This window comes from Felis catus, chromosome B4, assembly GCF_018350175.1.
Source record: "Felis catus isolate Fca126 chromosome B4, F.catus_Fca126_mat1.0, whole genome shotgun sequence".
NCBI classification, from domain to species: domain Eukaryota; kingdom Metazoa; phylum Chordata; class Mammalia; order Carnivora; family Felidae; genus Felis; species Felis catus.
In genome coordinates, this window is record NC_058374.1 from 48,286,669 (window position 1) to 48,303,072 (window position 16,404).

Below are 16,404 nucleotides of genomic sequence, written 5' to 3' on the forward strand. Positions count from 1 at the left end.
CTCTCCCTCTCCCCCTCTCTCCTTCTCTCCCTCTCTCTCCCTCTCTCTCCCTCTCTCTCCCTCTCTCTCCCTCTCTCTCCCTCTCTCTCCCTCTCTCTCCCTCTCTCTCCCTCTCTCTCCCTCTCTCTCCTCTCTCTCTTCTCTCTCTTCCCCTACTCCTGACCTTCTCTCTTTCTCTTTTTCCTCTCTCTGTGATCAGGGCTCTGTCTGCTCTGTAGCACTTGCGATTCTTTTCTCCCCCAAATCACATCTCCACCCCTCCTACCTTCCATGATGTGGCGTCTATTCTCCCACTAGTTTTGCAATTTGTTCTCTCAATCCTCAGGTTGTTTTCCTGGGTGTTCAGTATCATTTGAAAATTATCTAGCTGTGTTTGAGGGACAAGGCAAGATCCTCCTACTACTCTGCCATCTTAACTCCTTTCCTCTATATCTTTTCTTTACACAGTTTCTGTATCTTTGATATTCTGTTTGGAGAGACATTGTTTTCCTGGCTTTCATGTGTTTTCTTAAAGTTCTTTGTTCCATGTTTCTTTTAGCTCTTTGAACAGATTTTAAACCATTTATTTAAAGTCTTTGTCTAATAAGTCCAATAACCTGAATTATCTTTCCGTTAATTATTTTCTTTCTGTGAATGGCCCATACTTTCTTTTTCTGTTGTTTCTTTGAATGCCTCCTAATTTTTCGTTCTTGTTGAGAACTGAATTTTTAAATATTATAGTGTGGCAGTTCTGGGAATCAGATTTTTTCCCCACTACCCAGAGTTTGTGGATGCTGCTTGTTGTGGTTTGTTGTTTATTGGTTTGATGACTCTTATAAACTGTTTTTTGAAAGTATATATTCTTTGTTGTGTGTGGCTACTGAAGTCTGTGTTTCATGATCTTAGTGGTCAGGTGATGTTTGGACAGTTACCTTAAATGCTTAGAGCATAAAAAAGGAAAAAAAGAAGAAGGGAAAAAAAAATATCTTCCCTATCTTTGTACATTGCCTTTGTGTTGGGGCACTTCTTCAATGCTTAACCAGGCCATTTATAACTTGCTTTATCCTTCACTTACTGTTTGCATAAGTGAAAGCTTAGGGTCTTTTCAGCCCATTTCTGAGCATGCTTTTTTTCCTGGGCATTTGCATGGTCTTCTCAATTCCCCCATATGAGCATGAGCTTTTAAAGTCCCATTTTTGCTGTGTTTCACCTTTCCTAACTTTTTCCTTCCTAGGCTTTTCTATTTAAGGCTTGTCTATATTGGTGTCCTTTGCCCCAGGCTGCTATGCCAATAACTGTGCCTTTAAATCTTTTTGGGAAAAGCTGTCTGGGATGGTGCCCCAGCCTTGGGTATTACTCAGAGTTGAGGGAAACAGAGGCCAGCCTTTGTGCTGGTCCTTAAGGGAGTTGCCAGTTCCAGCAGGGTCCATACCCTTTCTGTGGCACTATCAGGTTGTATCAGACATTCAGGCTGTCATCTTCATAGCTGCTGCAGATCTGGGTATGGGGAATGGTGAATGGAAAATTTAAAAGACCACAGTGCTCTCTTGCTGCAAAGCAACAGCTTTATTCTTCCCTAAGTCTTCCCCTGGCTGTTCTAAGTTTTTGAGTAGATTCCAGAGTTGTGCAAAAGTTGATTCTAACAATGTTTGTCAGCTCATTAGTTGAGTTTGGGAAGGAACTGCACCCTGAAGTTCCCTACTCTGCTATTTTCGGTGATGTCACTCTGTTCCAATATTTTTATTATTATTACTTGCTAGTATTTAAAACTTATATATCACTTACTTCAGCAAATAATTATATATTTTGCTAAATTTTTATTTTTTTATATACAGCTGACCATAAGCTTTTTGAAAATCCTACCATGTATATGTATATTCTATATTTCATTCCATAGCAATTGGTGAGTGCATCTTTCTCATTTGCATATGTATATATCCATTTATTATATCTGACTCACTTTGGCAAAATCTTACTGAGTTTTATAAAATTCACAGTTAAGGTGTGCCTGGGTGGCTCAGTTGGTTGAGCATCCAAATTCAGCTCTGGTCATGATCTCAGGGCTCCTGAGTTCTAGCCCTGCATCAGGCTCTCTGTTGTCAGGATGGAGCTCTCTTCAGATCCTCTGTACCCCCCCTCTGCCCCTCCCCTGCCTCCCCCGCTTGTGTGCACATGCTCTCATTCTCTTTCTCTCAAAAAATAAATATTTAAAAAGATAAATAGGGGCGCCTGGGTGGCGCAGTCGGTTAAGCGTCTGACTTCAGCCAGGTCACGATCTCGCGGTCCGTGAGTTCGAGCCCCGCGTCGGGCTCTGGGCTGATGGCTCGAGCCTGGAGCCTGTTTCCGGTTCTGTGTCTCCCTCTCTCTCTGCCCCTCCCCCGTTCATGCTCTGTCTCTCTCTGTCCCAAAAATAAATAAAAAACGTTGAAAAAAAAAATAAAAAATAAATAAAAAATAAAAAATAAAAAGATAAATAAAGGTTAAAACACATTTGAAAACATAATCTGATTGAGTTTAGATATTTTGCTATAAGGAATAAATATAATTACTAATTTTTATATTAGTGCTCTGTTGTTTTAATGCAGCAGTTATTAAAAAATAGACTTTTGAGGGATTCATGATCCTTTTGCTATAGTGTAAAAATTTGTTATACATTGGAAAATTTGGTGAAAGCATAGAATTAAGTCATGTAGACTTTACTTCTAGAGAAAAGTTCAAGAAGTTCTCTTTTCTGCTAAAGATTTTAAGGTATAAATTTCTTTGTAGATACAGGAAAGTAGATTTTTATTGATTTTTGTATCAGTCGTCATTCTAATGTATTTTTAAAATGGGCTAGATGGGGATTATTTAAAATTATTTTTATGACTTTATACTTGTTTGCTGTGTGATACAACTTTTGTCCACATCTTTTTATTAATGCCTGTTTTAAAATGATTACCTCCTTTTCTGTGTACTACACATATTTTATAAGAGCTGAAAATAAATTTCAGCACTAAAATATCTGGAGAATTAGTTATATAATAATTTTCTATATTACTTTAGGGACTGGTTGCTTTCTGAATTGTGGAAAAGTTTTGTGTATTTTCACTTTTTCAGAGATGTCAAATTGTGTAGTATAAATCTCAACACTTATTTCCATGAATTTAATTATTTTTTAAGTAAAAGGATGTATGATTTTTAGATTTATATAACTTTGATGCATTGTCAAGATTAGAACTATAGTAACTTCTAAGAAAGTCTTAAAATGCAGATATTTGTCATTTGCTGTGGGTTCAATAGCAACTTTGTAATAAAAATAGAAGGAGTCAGCAAATATTTAGCTTCTCTACCCCTCCCAGATCATAACTCTTCCCAAAACATATTTCCAGAGAATTGCTAAAAGGCAGTAAAAAATGGAAATTCTCCACTCTTTAGATCAGAACTGTACTTAAAGCACTGAATATCAAAACCTATAAGTTAAAGCCACAGTAGTATTCAAAGGGACATTTATAACTTTAAACACATTACTACTAAACAGGATATTAGAAGAATATTATATGTTCCTGTCCAATGCTAGGAAAAAACAACAATTAAAACTAAACCCCAAGAAGGAAGAATGAGTTAATAAATTAATAAAATAGCAAAAAGCCTAACCCATTTTGAATATTGAGCAATGAAGATAAAAGCTTATTCTTGGAGACAACTTAAAAGCAGGTTAATTTTTGATCTATAAATGATGAGTGTAAATAAACTGCATAAGGATTCAAAAACGAGACAAATACACAGAGGACATTAAGAGAACGGTAGTATACCCAACTTAAAAAAAGGTTTTTTTAATGTTTATTTTTGAGAGAGAGGGAGACACAGAATCCGAAGTAGGCTCCAGGCTCTCAGCTGTCAGCACAGCACAGCACAGTACCTGGGGCTCAAACCCATGAACTGTGAGATCATGACCTGAGCCAAAGTTGGTTGCTTAACTGACTGAGCCACCCAGGCACCCCTACACAACTTTATATCTATGCAGTCCATTTTATTTAGGAAGAAAGTAGAAAGACTAAAATTATAAGGAACTCTGTTAAAATTACAACCAGTATCATATTTAATAGTGGATTGTGGAAATACTTCCACTGAAGTTGGGATGCCTATTATCTGTACTACTAAATAGAGTTTTAGTGGCAGTCTGGGCAATAAAATAATGACAGGAAAAATAAATTAAAAGTAATGATTGGAAACTCGATAGAATTAACTTGGCAAACTATTGAAAAAGTAGGAAATTTAGAAATTACTTGGTTGAAGAAAAACAGTCCAATAGTTTTTCTATAGGAAAACAATCAATAATGAGTAAATAGGAGAAAAAGATTTCATATATGGTAGATATTTAAAAATAAATAAGTGCTTAAGAATAAGCCAAAAAAGAACTTTAAGACCATTATGAAGTGAAAGGATAGAAAAAGAAAACCTGTGAGTTTCTACCATGTTCCTAGACACGAAGACTTGATTCCTTTCAAATTACTGATTGTATAGATTCAGAATACTCAAAATTTCAAGTGGATTTTTTTTTATAGAAATGGAAAAGCCATCAACACTCCTTGGAATATAATATTCCGTTGGTTATTTATAAAATGCCATTTTAAGTAGTTTTAACTAAAAATAGCTTTTTCACTTTTTCTTTTGGTTCCCCTTCCCACCCCTGCAACAAGTAAATCTGTGGTTGCCTAATCCAAGAGATGCTTTTGAATAATGGGTATATGTGTCCGTTTATTCACCAGCCTTTTTGGGTGCTAATAATTTGTCAAGTCAGACTTGATGCATGATTAAGTCTTTTCTCAATTGTTTCCTAAGAGTTTCCTTGGTGCATAAGCAAGGAGATCCCTAGTTTGCCTCGTTTGCAAAACAAGGGTCACTATGTCTGAATCTCACCAATTTATGTTACTTATATTTAAACCTACCCTTATGCCATTATACAAGAAATGATAGATAAACCTAAGGAAGAGACAAAGGGCAAAATGAAACAAAACTAGTAAAGACATAGTAATAGAATATGACTTTCCTGGACTAAAAAAATGACTTGTTTATATAGTTTTTTGAAAATCTCACACAGTACTTGCCAAGATAGAGTCCTAATCTTAGACACATTATGGCAGATATTTTGAAGTATAGTTCAAAAAAATTGTACAGTTTCCTAAATGAAAATAACAACAAAAAGGCTGGTCTTTGACTTCTTTTTTATAACATTAAATTGGAGGCAGTCAGTCAGTGTCCAGATTTTGATTTTATTTCTCTAATAGTTTATTTTTTTTAAGTGATAAAATTCTTTTTATTTTTATTTGTTTTTTATTTTTTTAATGTTTATTTATTCTGAGAGGATGGGGTGGGGGAGCGGCAGAGAGAGAGAGAGAGAGAGAGAGAGAAAGAGAATCCCAAGCAGGCTCTGCACTGTCAGTATGGAGCCTGACATGGGGCTCAGTCTCATAAACCATGCGATCATGACCTGAACTGAAATCAAGAGTTGGGTGCTTAACCACCTGAGCCACTCAGGTGCCCTGATAAAATTCTTTTTAAAAAGTAATTAAGTACTGTATATGATGTGAAAGTGAAGTCCTTATCTTTACACTCTCCCTCACTGCCTGCCAATGCTAGCCTCTAGAAGTAATTACTTTTAACTTTGGTATTTATTCCTTCTAGACATTACCTCATATATATATCAAAATGACATTTTAGTATAAGTAAAAATAGTATAATAATACCATACAGACTATGCAATTTACAGAATATCTACCAGATAGAGGCAAGAATGAAAGACATTCTTGCATAAATTGGGACAGAAAACACTTTCCCATATATATTTCTTGAACAAGTTGCTTGAAATATTTTTGCCACAGAAAGGTAAATTCATATTAAGAATATAAAATTATGCTGTACGTCTTTGGGTGTTAAAAACATGCATAAATAAATACTCAAGTCATGAGGAAATCTTCGTCTTCAGAGTCCTATGTGATTGATTGCCTAGGACTTAAAAGGACTTGTCAAAGGACTTAAATACTTTGTAACATTTGCGGTCTCTTTCAGAAGTGACTACTTTCTGAAAGAAACTTTAAAAGTAAATAATACCATTTTCTTTTTATGATACGTTTATATTGGATAAAAGAAATTTTCTGGAGGAATTCTTCCCTAGGCAGGTCTCATGAACACACTCAAGTTTAGTTTAAATTTCTTGAAAATATATTTAACATAAGATGGCAGCAGCAGTTAACAGCAACAAAAACAGTTGAGTATCACATCTATGCCTTAGTAAAAGACTTAAATACAAAATATTCATGTGGTGTTGAGGTATTTTTCTGTTTTTTCTTTTCTGTTTGTTTTCTTAAATTTTCTGTGAATATGTATTTGGGCAAAATATGTGATCAGGCATTTTATAGAAGCAGTGCAAGTGATTAATAAAATAATTATATTGAAATGTTAGTAGTAAGATAACGTTTTTGTTAGGTTATTTTAAATTAACACTATTAAGTGTTTCACAGAATAATATATGAGTAGTCATATATACTGCTGTTGAAAGTATAAATTAGCAAAGCCATTCTGAAAAAGAAATTTAGATATTTGATAATTATTAGATAATTTAGTTATCAATTATCATTTAGATAAGAATAATTATTTAGACAAGAGCTATTCTGTCTCAGAAGGTACACCTGTGTGAGTACTACCCAAGGAAATAATCTGAAAGAACAAAATTATTAATTGCATTGTTATTTGACTATAGCAGTACATTGAGAAACATGAAACATTTCCACTGGGAAGTAGAGTGTATAAATAATGTTTCAATATATTATGTGTATATCCACAAGCAGTATTGGCATTGGATATTTTATGACTTATAGTTGTATTAATATACAATTCTCAGAAAATTGTGTGGTTACAACATATTAAAACATAACAGCAAAAAAAATCCCCACAATTATACATATTTAGAAATGTACTGGTTTGTGAGTTCTAGGAGGAAAAAAAACTAATGTTCTAAAATCAAGAGTGTTTACCTCTAGGTATTAAGTTCAAAGGTCATTTTAGTGTTCATTATGATTTTCTGTATTTTCCAATTAATGTATTTTATAATCAGCTTGCCTTATTTTCTTTGCTGTTGGTTATCTTCTGACAATCCTTTTATTTCTGGGTTTCTTCTTATGTATGCATGAGTTCCTTTCAGATACCATATGTTACTTGATTTTTGTTTCATTTTTGGTTTTTTTAGGCCAAGATAGCGAGGTTAACCAAACGCTTTGGAGCAGCCAAAGAAGATCTTAAGAAAAGACAAGAAGTAAGAATTTCTATTCTTGTATAATTAATATTGAGCTCTAAGTGGTACTTGGATAATCGTGAGCTGGGAAGAAATTCTTCCTTTATTACAGGTCTGAAATTTGCTTTCCTACTTTGTACTTCCTATATGTTTTTTCAGAAGCTGCAACTCTGAAGCTAATATTAACCCTTTTCTAATCCTCAATTACTGTTTTCATATATCAACACTTATATTAATCTATTTTATAGTATTCCTGAAGTTATGTTTTGTTTCATTTTTAAAATTTTGTTTTTGGGATTTATCTTCTCATGTTTCTTTCTTTTTACATTCTTGCCAGGGTCCTATTTTTGTCTCTTATTTCCTCCAAGGTGCGTTAGTGTACCATTGCCTGGAGTGGCCCCTTCTCATCTTTGCTTACCTCAGGTGGTTAAGTGCAAAGATCATAGCATAACATAAAACTCCAGTGTATAGTCTACCTTTTGCTTTTCGTTGTTTCCTTAGTTATTCTGTAATACATATATATATATATATATTTAATTTTTTTTAATGTTTATTTTTGAGAGAGAGAGAGAGAGAGAGAGACAGAGCATGAGTGGGGGAGGGGCAGAGAGAGAAGGAGACACAGAATCTGAAGCAGGCTCCGGGCTCTGAGCTGTCAGCACAGAGCCCAATGCGGGGCTCGAACCCACGAACTGTGAGATCATAACCTGAGCCGAAGTTGGATGCTTAACCGACCAAGCCACACAGGCGCCCCTGTAATACATATATTTTTAAAGAATATTTATTTATTTATTTATTTTGAGAGAGGAAGAGAGAGCACGAGTAAGGGAGGGACACAGAGAGAGGGAGAGAGGGAATCTTAAGCAGGCACCATGCTGTCAACTCTGAGCCTGACACGGGGCCCAATCTCATGGACCCGTGAGATCATGACTTGAGCCGAAATCAAGAGTCAGATGCTTAACTGACTGAGCCACCCAAGCACTCCTGTAATACAAATTTTTAATATAGCACTTGTATATTGCATTATAGTTTTCAGTTTAATATCTTTATTTTCCTCTTGACTTTTTCTATTATGGTGCATTACATTTCTTTGTCATGAGAGCAACATTGTGTGGCACTTACCAATTGCCAATAACAGTTATTTCAGTAGCAATTATTACTGTAGGATTTTCCTGTTTTCATTCATTTCATATCTTCTTTACTTGACTTTAAATAAAACCATTTTGAAATAATTATAGATTAACAAGAAGTTGTAGCAATACTACATAGACTCCTGTGAACTTTTCACATAGCTTCCCATAGTGGTGAAATCTTGAATAACTGTTGTGCAATATCAAAACCAAGATATTGGTACAATTCTGTTAAGTAGTCTGTAGACCTTAATCATTTCTGCAAAATGTAGACCAGTTTTTTCAGGAATTCATTGTGTGTGTGTGTGTGTGTGTGTGTGTGTGTGTGTGTGTGTGTGTGCGCGCGCAGGTACACATTGGTCCCACGTACAGATTTATGTAACCTCCACCACAGTCAAGATCTAGAACTGTTCCGTCAACATGAAGGGACTCCCTCATCCTGCCATTTTATAGTTTCAACCTATCTCATTTCCCATACCTACCCACTCCTGTGCCCTGGCAACCACAGATCAGTTGTTCATCTCTGTATTCCTTTTACCTAACTTTTTAAGCTCTGGTTGCTCTTTTTTCTTGAGCAACTGATAGTTTTCATCTTTGTTCTATACAGACTAATCCCACCAAACCTTCCATTGGCTGTACCCAAAGATTTTTTTTTTATTATAGCTTCTTTAATTATTATAATTAATTCTTAGATTCTGAACTCCATTTTTCTCAGCTTTTGTTTTTTTGTCATAATATAAAAATTGAACTATTTGTCTTCTTATATTAGAAAATTGATGTAAACCTTTTTTTTAGCCTTTAAAACAATTTTTTTTAATGTTTATTTTTGAGAAAGAGAGAGAGAGCACGAGCAGGGGAGGGACAAAGAGAGAGGGAGACACAAAATCTGAAGCAGACTCCAGGATATGAGCTGTTGGCACAGAGCCCAACACGGGGCTCATATTCATGAACTGTGAAATTGTGACCTGAGCCGAAGTCAGACACTTAACTGACTGAGGCACCCCTTTTTTTACCCTTTTTTATTTGCTATTCTTGAACCAAACAGAGGGCTTTGTAATTTTTCCTTTGTTTTTTATACAATGTGAATTTCCACTTTTTCCCTTTTATGTCTGAACTACGCAGCATACTGCCCACTATATACTTTTCCAGTGTTTGTGTAAGTCGAGTTTGTCTTCAAAACTACTTTCTAGTTCTTTTTGTTTAATTTATTCAAAGGCTCTAGGCAGTCACAAACTTTAAGGAATAAAAATGAAAATATTACAGTGCCTGAGAGGTTTGTTATGGAGAGTTAAAAGTATAATGGAAATGACAAACACTGTATAATTCCTAAAGATTGGAAAAGGTTAATTTGAACAATTAGGGTATGTGGTACTTGAATAAAAATATTGAGGTGGTCTTCAAACTTTCAAATTTTGTTCCTTCCTCAATTAGCTTTTGGGTAAGGCCAGTTTTATATGCCAAAACTGGGACATCTTTCTACCTATTCTTGTTAATATTTTCTTGTAACAGCGATTTCTAGAAATCTCAAGAATTTGTTCTTTCATGTCCTAATTCCCTTTAACTATGGTATCCACTATAATTTTACATCTGTGTCATGCTAGATTTTGAAAACAGGAGAGATACAGAATGAAAGTTTAGAACTTAGTTCTCGCCCTTATTAAAATAAATAAACAATAATACTTTAAGTGCTTTTCTTCTATTTAGATTTGCTCCTTGGTCCTCTGATATTAACCAGTTAAAAACAAACCCCACCATGCAGGTTTGTCTTAAAACATTTTCCGTTTTAGGTTTTAAAAGCAGAAAACCCTCATAGGCAGTTTACTATTAAGTCCACATTTATTGCCTTACAATTGCTATCTCTAATTTATATCCTTTCTAGTTCTTACTATAAAAGAAATGTAAAGATATTTCTCATTCTTTATCTATGAAAATCAATGATGTAATTGATTCAGTAAAATTTTAGATTAAATCTAAATTCTGCGTTTGAATTTTTTATTTAAAAATGTTTTGTTTTTTTTAATTGTGCTACAAACACATAACATAAAATATATCATTTTTAACTTCATAGTTAAGTAGTTTTAACTATATTAATAACATCATTGTGTAATAGATCTTTAGACATTTTTCTTCTTGCAAAACTGGAACTCCGAACCATAGAACAAGTACTCCAGTTTCCCCTCCCTTCAGCACTTGGATACTTTTTGTTTCCATGATTTGACTACTCTAAATACCTCTTAAGTGAAATTATATATAGTATTTGTTTTTTTGGCTCATCTGTATTGTAGCATGTGACAGGATTTCCTTTTTAAAGGTTGAATAATATTCTATTGTATGTATATAGTATACACCACATTTTCTTTATCCATTCATTTATTGATGGATATTTGGGCTGATTTCATCTCCTGGCTCTTTTGTGAATAATGCTACAATGAACATTGGTATGCAGATACCTCTTTGAGATCATGGTTTCAAGTCTTTTGGATATCTACTGGAAAGTGAAATAGTAATTTGATTTTAGTTTTTTGAGGAGCCTCAAAATAAAAGAGACTTTTTATTAAAAAACTTTTTAGTAAAAGAGACCACCCTATTTTTCATTCTTACCAGCAGGGAACAAGGTTCTAATTTCTCTACATTCTTGTCAACACTTGTTATTTTCTGTTTTGTGACAATGGCCCTCTAATGGATGGGAGGTGGCATTTCATTGTGGTTTTGATTTGCATTTCTCTAATAATTAGTGATGTTGAGCATCTTTTCATATGCTTGCAGTCCATTTTGCATGTCTGTAGAGAATTGTTCAGGTACTTTGCCTGTTTTTTAATTAGCTTGCTTGTTTTTTAATTAAATAGTAGGACTTCTTTATGTATTCTGGTTATTAACCCCTTCCATCAGATATATTATTTGCAATTATTTTCTCCTGTTCCGCAAGTTTCATTTTTGCTCTGTTGATTGTTTCCTTTGATGTGCATAAGTTTTCAAGTTTGATGTAACCTCCTTTGTTTTGCTTTATTTTGTTGCCTGTGCTTTTGATGTTATATCCAATAAATCATCACAAAATATGATGTCATAAAACTTTCTCCCTGTGTTTTCTTCTAGAAATGTTTAGTTTTGGTCTTCCATTTAGGTCTTTGTTTTATTTTGAATTAATTTTTATATGTGGTGTAATGGTTCTGTTTCATTCTTTTGCATTTGAATATTGAGTTTTCATACCATTTATTGAAAGACTGTCTTTTCTCCATTGTGTAGCCTTGGCATCCTTGTTGAAAATCCCTTGACCTTATACATAAGAGTTTATTTCTGGGATGTCTGTTCTAGTCTATTGGACCATGTGCCTGTCTTTATGCCAGTACCACACTGCTTTGATTACTATAGCATTGTAACATGTTTTGAAGTCAAGAGGTATGGAGGCTCCAACTTTGTTCTTCTGTTCCAGGATTGTTTTGGTAATTCAGGGTCCCTTGAGATTTCATATAGATTTTAGTATGCTTTTTTCTATATCTGCAAAAAATGACATTGGATTTTAATAGACATTGCATGGAAACTTTTGATCACTTTGGGTAGTATGGACATTTTAGCAATATTAAGTGTTCCAGTCCATGAACATGGGATGTCTCCATTTGTGTCTTTTATTTTAATCAACACTGTTTTGTAGTTTTCATATTAAAGGTCTTTTGCCTTTTTGGTTAAATTTACTTCTACATATTTTATTCTCTTTGATGATATTGTAATGGGGTTGTTTTCTTAATTTCATTCTCAGATTGTTGGTTGTTAGTATATAGAAATATGATTGATTTTGACTTTTTTTTTTTTTTACCCTGCTGCATTGCTGAATTCATTTATTAGTTCAAACTTTTTTGTGTGTACCCTTTAGGGTTTTCTGATTATAAGATCCTATCATCTGCAAACAGAGACATCCTCACTTCTTCCTTTCTACTATTGCTGCCTTTTATTTCCTTGCATAATTGCTTTGGTGAGATTTTTTCCAGTACCATGCTGAAGTTGATGAGAGTGGGCAACCTTACCTTATTCTTGATCTTAGAGGAGTTGTTGTTGAGTATGATGTTAGCTATGGGCTTTTGACATATAGTATTTTTAGGTTGAGGTAGTTTACTGCCATTCCTAACTTGTTGAGGTTTTTTTTGTTTGTTTTTTTTTTATCATGAAAGAGTGTTGAATTTTATGAAATGCTTTTTCTATAGTAATTGAGAAGATCATGTAGTTTTTTTCTCCTTCATTTTGTTAATGTGGTTTTGATTGATTGATTTATACATTGATTGATTTTCCTGTATCAAGCTATCTTTGCATTCCAGGGATAAATCTCACCTGGTCATGTTATATAATTCTTTTAATGTGCTGGTGAATTTGGTTTGCTAAAATTTTGTTGAAGATATTTGCATCTATGTTCATCAGTGATATTAGGCTATAGTTTTCTTTTAGTGTAGGATCTTTGGCTTTAGTATCAGGATATGCTGGCCTGGGTTTGGAAGTTTTCCCTCCAATTCTTTGGAAGAGTTGAGGAAGACTGCTGTTAATTCTTTAAATGTCTGGTAGAGTTCTCCATTGAAGCCATCTAGTTCTTGGTATTTTTTGTTATTAGGATGTTTTTGATTACTAATTCAGTCTGATTTCTTATTCAGGTCTGTTCAAATTTTTAATTTTTGATTCAGTCTTGGTTATATATTTCCAGGAAGTTATCCATTTCTTCTAGGTTATCCAGTTTGTTGCCATATAATTGTTCATAGTAGTCTTTTATGATCCTTTTTTATTCTATGGCATCAGTTGTAATGCTTCTCTTTCATCTATGATTTTATTTATGTATTCTTTTTTTTTTCATAGATAATCTAGGTAAAGGTTTTGCCAATTTGTTGATCCTTTAAAGTGCCAACTCTTAGTTGATTTTTTTACTACTGACTTTGTGTTCCTGTTTTATTTATTTCTGCTTTAATCATTATTATTTCCTTCCTTCTTCTGAGTTTAGTTTTTCTTTAGTCACTTGAAGTATAAAGTTAGATTGTTGATTTCAGGTCTTTTTTTTTTTCCGATTTTTTTTTTTCCCCAGAGATAGTGTGTGTGAGCACAAGTCAGGAAGGGGCATGGCAGAAAAAGAGAATCCCAGGCAGCCTCTGCACTATCAGGGAGGAGCTCTATACGGGGCTCAATCTCTCGAAAAATGAGATCATGACCTGAGCCGAAATCAAGAGTTGGATGCTTACCTGATTGAGCCACCAAGGAGTTCTGGTCTTTCTTCTTTTTTAACAAAAGCATTTACCACTATAAATTTTCCTCTTATTTTAAGTTTATTTACTTATTTTGAGAGAGACAGAGACAGCGCAGGAGGGGTAGGGACAGAGAGATAGGGAAAGAATCCCAGGCAGAGCCTATGCTGCCAGTGCAGAGCCCAATGTGGGGATCGAACTCACGAAACAGTGAGATCATGTCCTGAGCCAAAACCAAGAGTCAGACACTTAACAGCTATCCAAGTGCCCCTAAATTTTCCTCTTAGTACTACTTCTGCGTAAATTTTTCCTATAAATTTGGTATGTTGTATTTTGTTTTTATTTGTCTCAAGATATTTTCTTAATTTTTTTTTTAATGTTTTATTTATTTTTGAGACAGAGAGAGACAGAGCATGAACGGGGGAGGGGCAGAGAGAGAGGGAGACACAGAATCAGAAGCAGGCTCCAGGCTCTGAGCCATCAGCCCAGAGCCCGACGTGGGGCTCGAACTCGCGACCGCGAGATCGTGACCTGAGCTGAAGTCGGCCGCTTAACCGACTGAGCCACCCAGGCGCCCCATGTCTCAAGATATTTTCTAATATCTCTTATGATTTCTTTAATCTATTACATTAAAAAAATTTTTTTTTACTGTTTTTTATTTTATTTTTTGAGAGAGAGAGAGAGAGAGAGAGAGAGAGCACGAGCAGGGGAGGGGCAGAGAGAGAGGGAGACACAGAACCAAAGTAGGCTCTAGGCTCTGAGCTGTCAGCACAGAGCCCAACGTAGGTCTCGAACTCATGAACTATGAGATCATGACCTGAGCCAAAGTTGGCGCTCAACCAACTGAGCCACCCAGGTTCCCCTATTAGATTTTTAAGTGTGTTTTAATTTCCACATATTTGTAACTTCTCCGTTTTGTCTTCTGCTATTGATTTCTACTTTTGTTCCATTGTGGTTGGAAAAGATATTTCATCATTTTCATCTTTATAAATTTGGTGAAGCTTATTTTGTAACCTGATCTATTCTGAAGAATATTCTGTGTGCACTTGAGAAAAATTTGTATTTTTCTGCCATTGGGTGAAAATTTCTACAAATGTCTGTTTGGTCCATTTGGTCTGTGATATTGTTCAGTTTTGCTATTTCCTTACTGAATTTTTCTCCAGATCATCTCTCCGTTATATAGAGTGATGTACTGAAGACTCTCACTGTTGTGTTTCTATCTGTTTTTCAGTTCTATCAATGTTTATATCATTTAGAAGCCATGATGTTATGTGCATATATATTAATTAATATTGTATCTGGTCAGTTGATGCTTTTATCATGTTCTTTTTGTCTTTTGTAATAGTTTTTTACTTTAAAAGCTCTTTTGTGTCTTATATAAGTATGGTCACCCTTTCTCTCTTTTGGTTATCATTTGAATGGAATACGTTTTCCCATTATTTTACTTTCGGCCTGTGTATACCTTTAGATCTAAAGTGAGTTTATTTTTAACAGCATATAGCAGGATCTTGTGTTTTATTCATTAAGCCAGTGTATGTCTTTCTGTGGAGAATTTAATCCATTGGGATTTAAAGTAATTTCTGTAGGGAAGAACTTAATTAGTATTTTGTTAATTATTATCTATTTGTCTTGGAACTGTTTTATCTCTTTTTTTCTTGCTTGCTTACATTCTGTGTGTTTTGTTTATATATTTTTAATTTTTGCAGTGACAGTCTTTAATTTCTTTCTCATTCCCTTTTGTGTATCATCTATAGGTATTTTATCTGTGGTTACCATGGGGGTTACATAGACCATTTTAAACTGGTAACAACTTAACTTCAATCACATTTAAGAACTCTAGTCTTTATATTTTCCCCTCACAGTTTTGTTACTGGTTTTATTATATCTTTTTATATTGTGTATCCTTTAAAAAAATGTGGTTATTTTTGTGTTTAAATTCTATACAAGAATTAAATGTGATTTAATGTACCAACTTTATAGTAATGCAGGATTCTGTATTTGTGTATTTACCGTTACCAGAGAATTTCATCTTTTTTGTGTGCTTTCTAGTTTCTAATGTCCTTTCATTTTCACTTGAGTGACTCCTCTTAGCATTTTTTTGTATTGCATTGTAGATCTAATGGTCATAAATTTCCCTAGCTTTTTATTTATCTAGGAATGTCTTAATTTTGCCTTCATTTTTGAATGAAAGTTTTGCTGGATATAGTATTCTTGCTTGGTAGTTTTTTCTTTCAGCATTTTAAATATATCATTCCACTCCCTTTTAGCCTTCTAGGTATCTGCTGAGAAAACTACTGATAATCTTACGGGAGCTCCCTTGAATGTGGTGGGTTGCTTTTCTCTTGTTACTTTCAGAATTCCTTATCTGTGACCTTTGACACCTTGACCGTGTTTTTCAGTGTAGATTTCTTTGAGTTATTCTAGTTGGAGGTTTCTGAGCTTCTTGAATTTGTATTATCAGTTTTCACCCTCAAATTTAGGGAGTTTTGGCCATTATTCAAAGACTTTCTGCTCCTTTTCTTTCTCTTCTATTCTTAGATTCCCATATTCATGTATTGGTCCTTTCAGCATTTTCTCATAAGTCCTTTGGGCTCTTTCCCCTTTTTTTCATTCTTTTTTCTTTTTGCTCTTCTAACTCCATAATTTCAAATGACTTGTCTTCAAGTTCACTAAGTCTTTATTATGCTCAGTACAGTCTGGTGCTGATGCCCTGTAGTGAAATTTTCATTTCAGTTACTCTTCAGATCCAAAATTTGTTTTGGTTCTGTTTTAGTTTCTATTTGTTAATATTCTTATTTTCTTCATGCATCAC

At 34.2% G+C, this 16,404-nt stretch overlaps 1 protein-coding gene across 4 annotated transcripts in view; it reads left to right on the plus strand.

The window, feature by feature from the left end:
* ATF7IP (activating transcription factor 7 interacting protein) overlaps window positions 1–16,404 on the plus strand; it is a 124,686-nt gene that overhangs the window by 73,772 nt on the left and 34,510 nt on the right. For all 4 annotated transcript variants that reach the window (XM_011283810.4, XM_019834557.3, XM_019834556.3 and 1 more), the window contains exon 6: window positions 7,205–7,270. In XM_011283810.4, coding sequence (XP_011282112.1) covers window positions 7,205–7,270 — 66 coding nt within the window. The remainder of the gene's footprint in view (window positions 1–7,204; window positions 7,271–16,404) is intronic.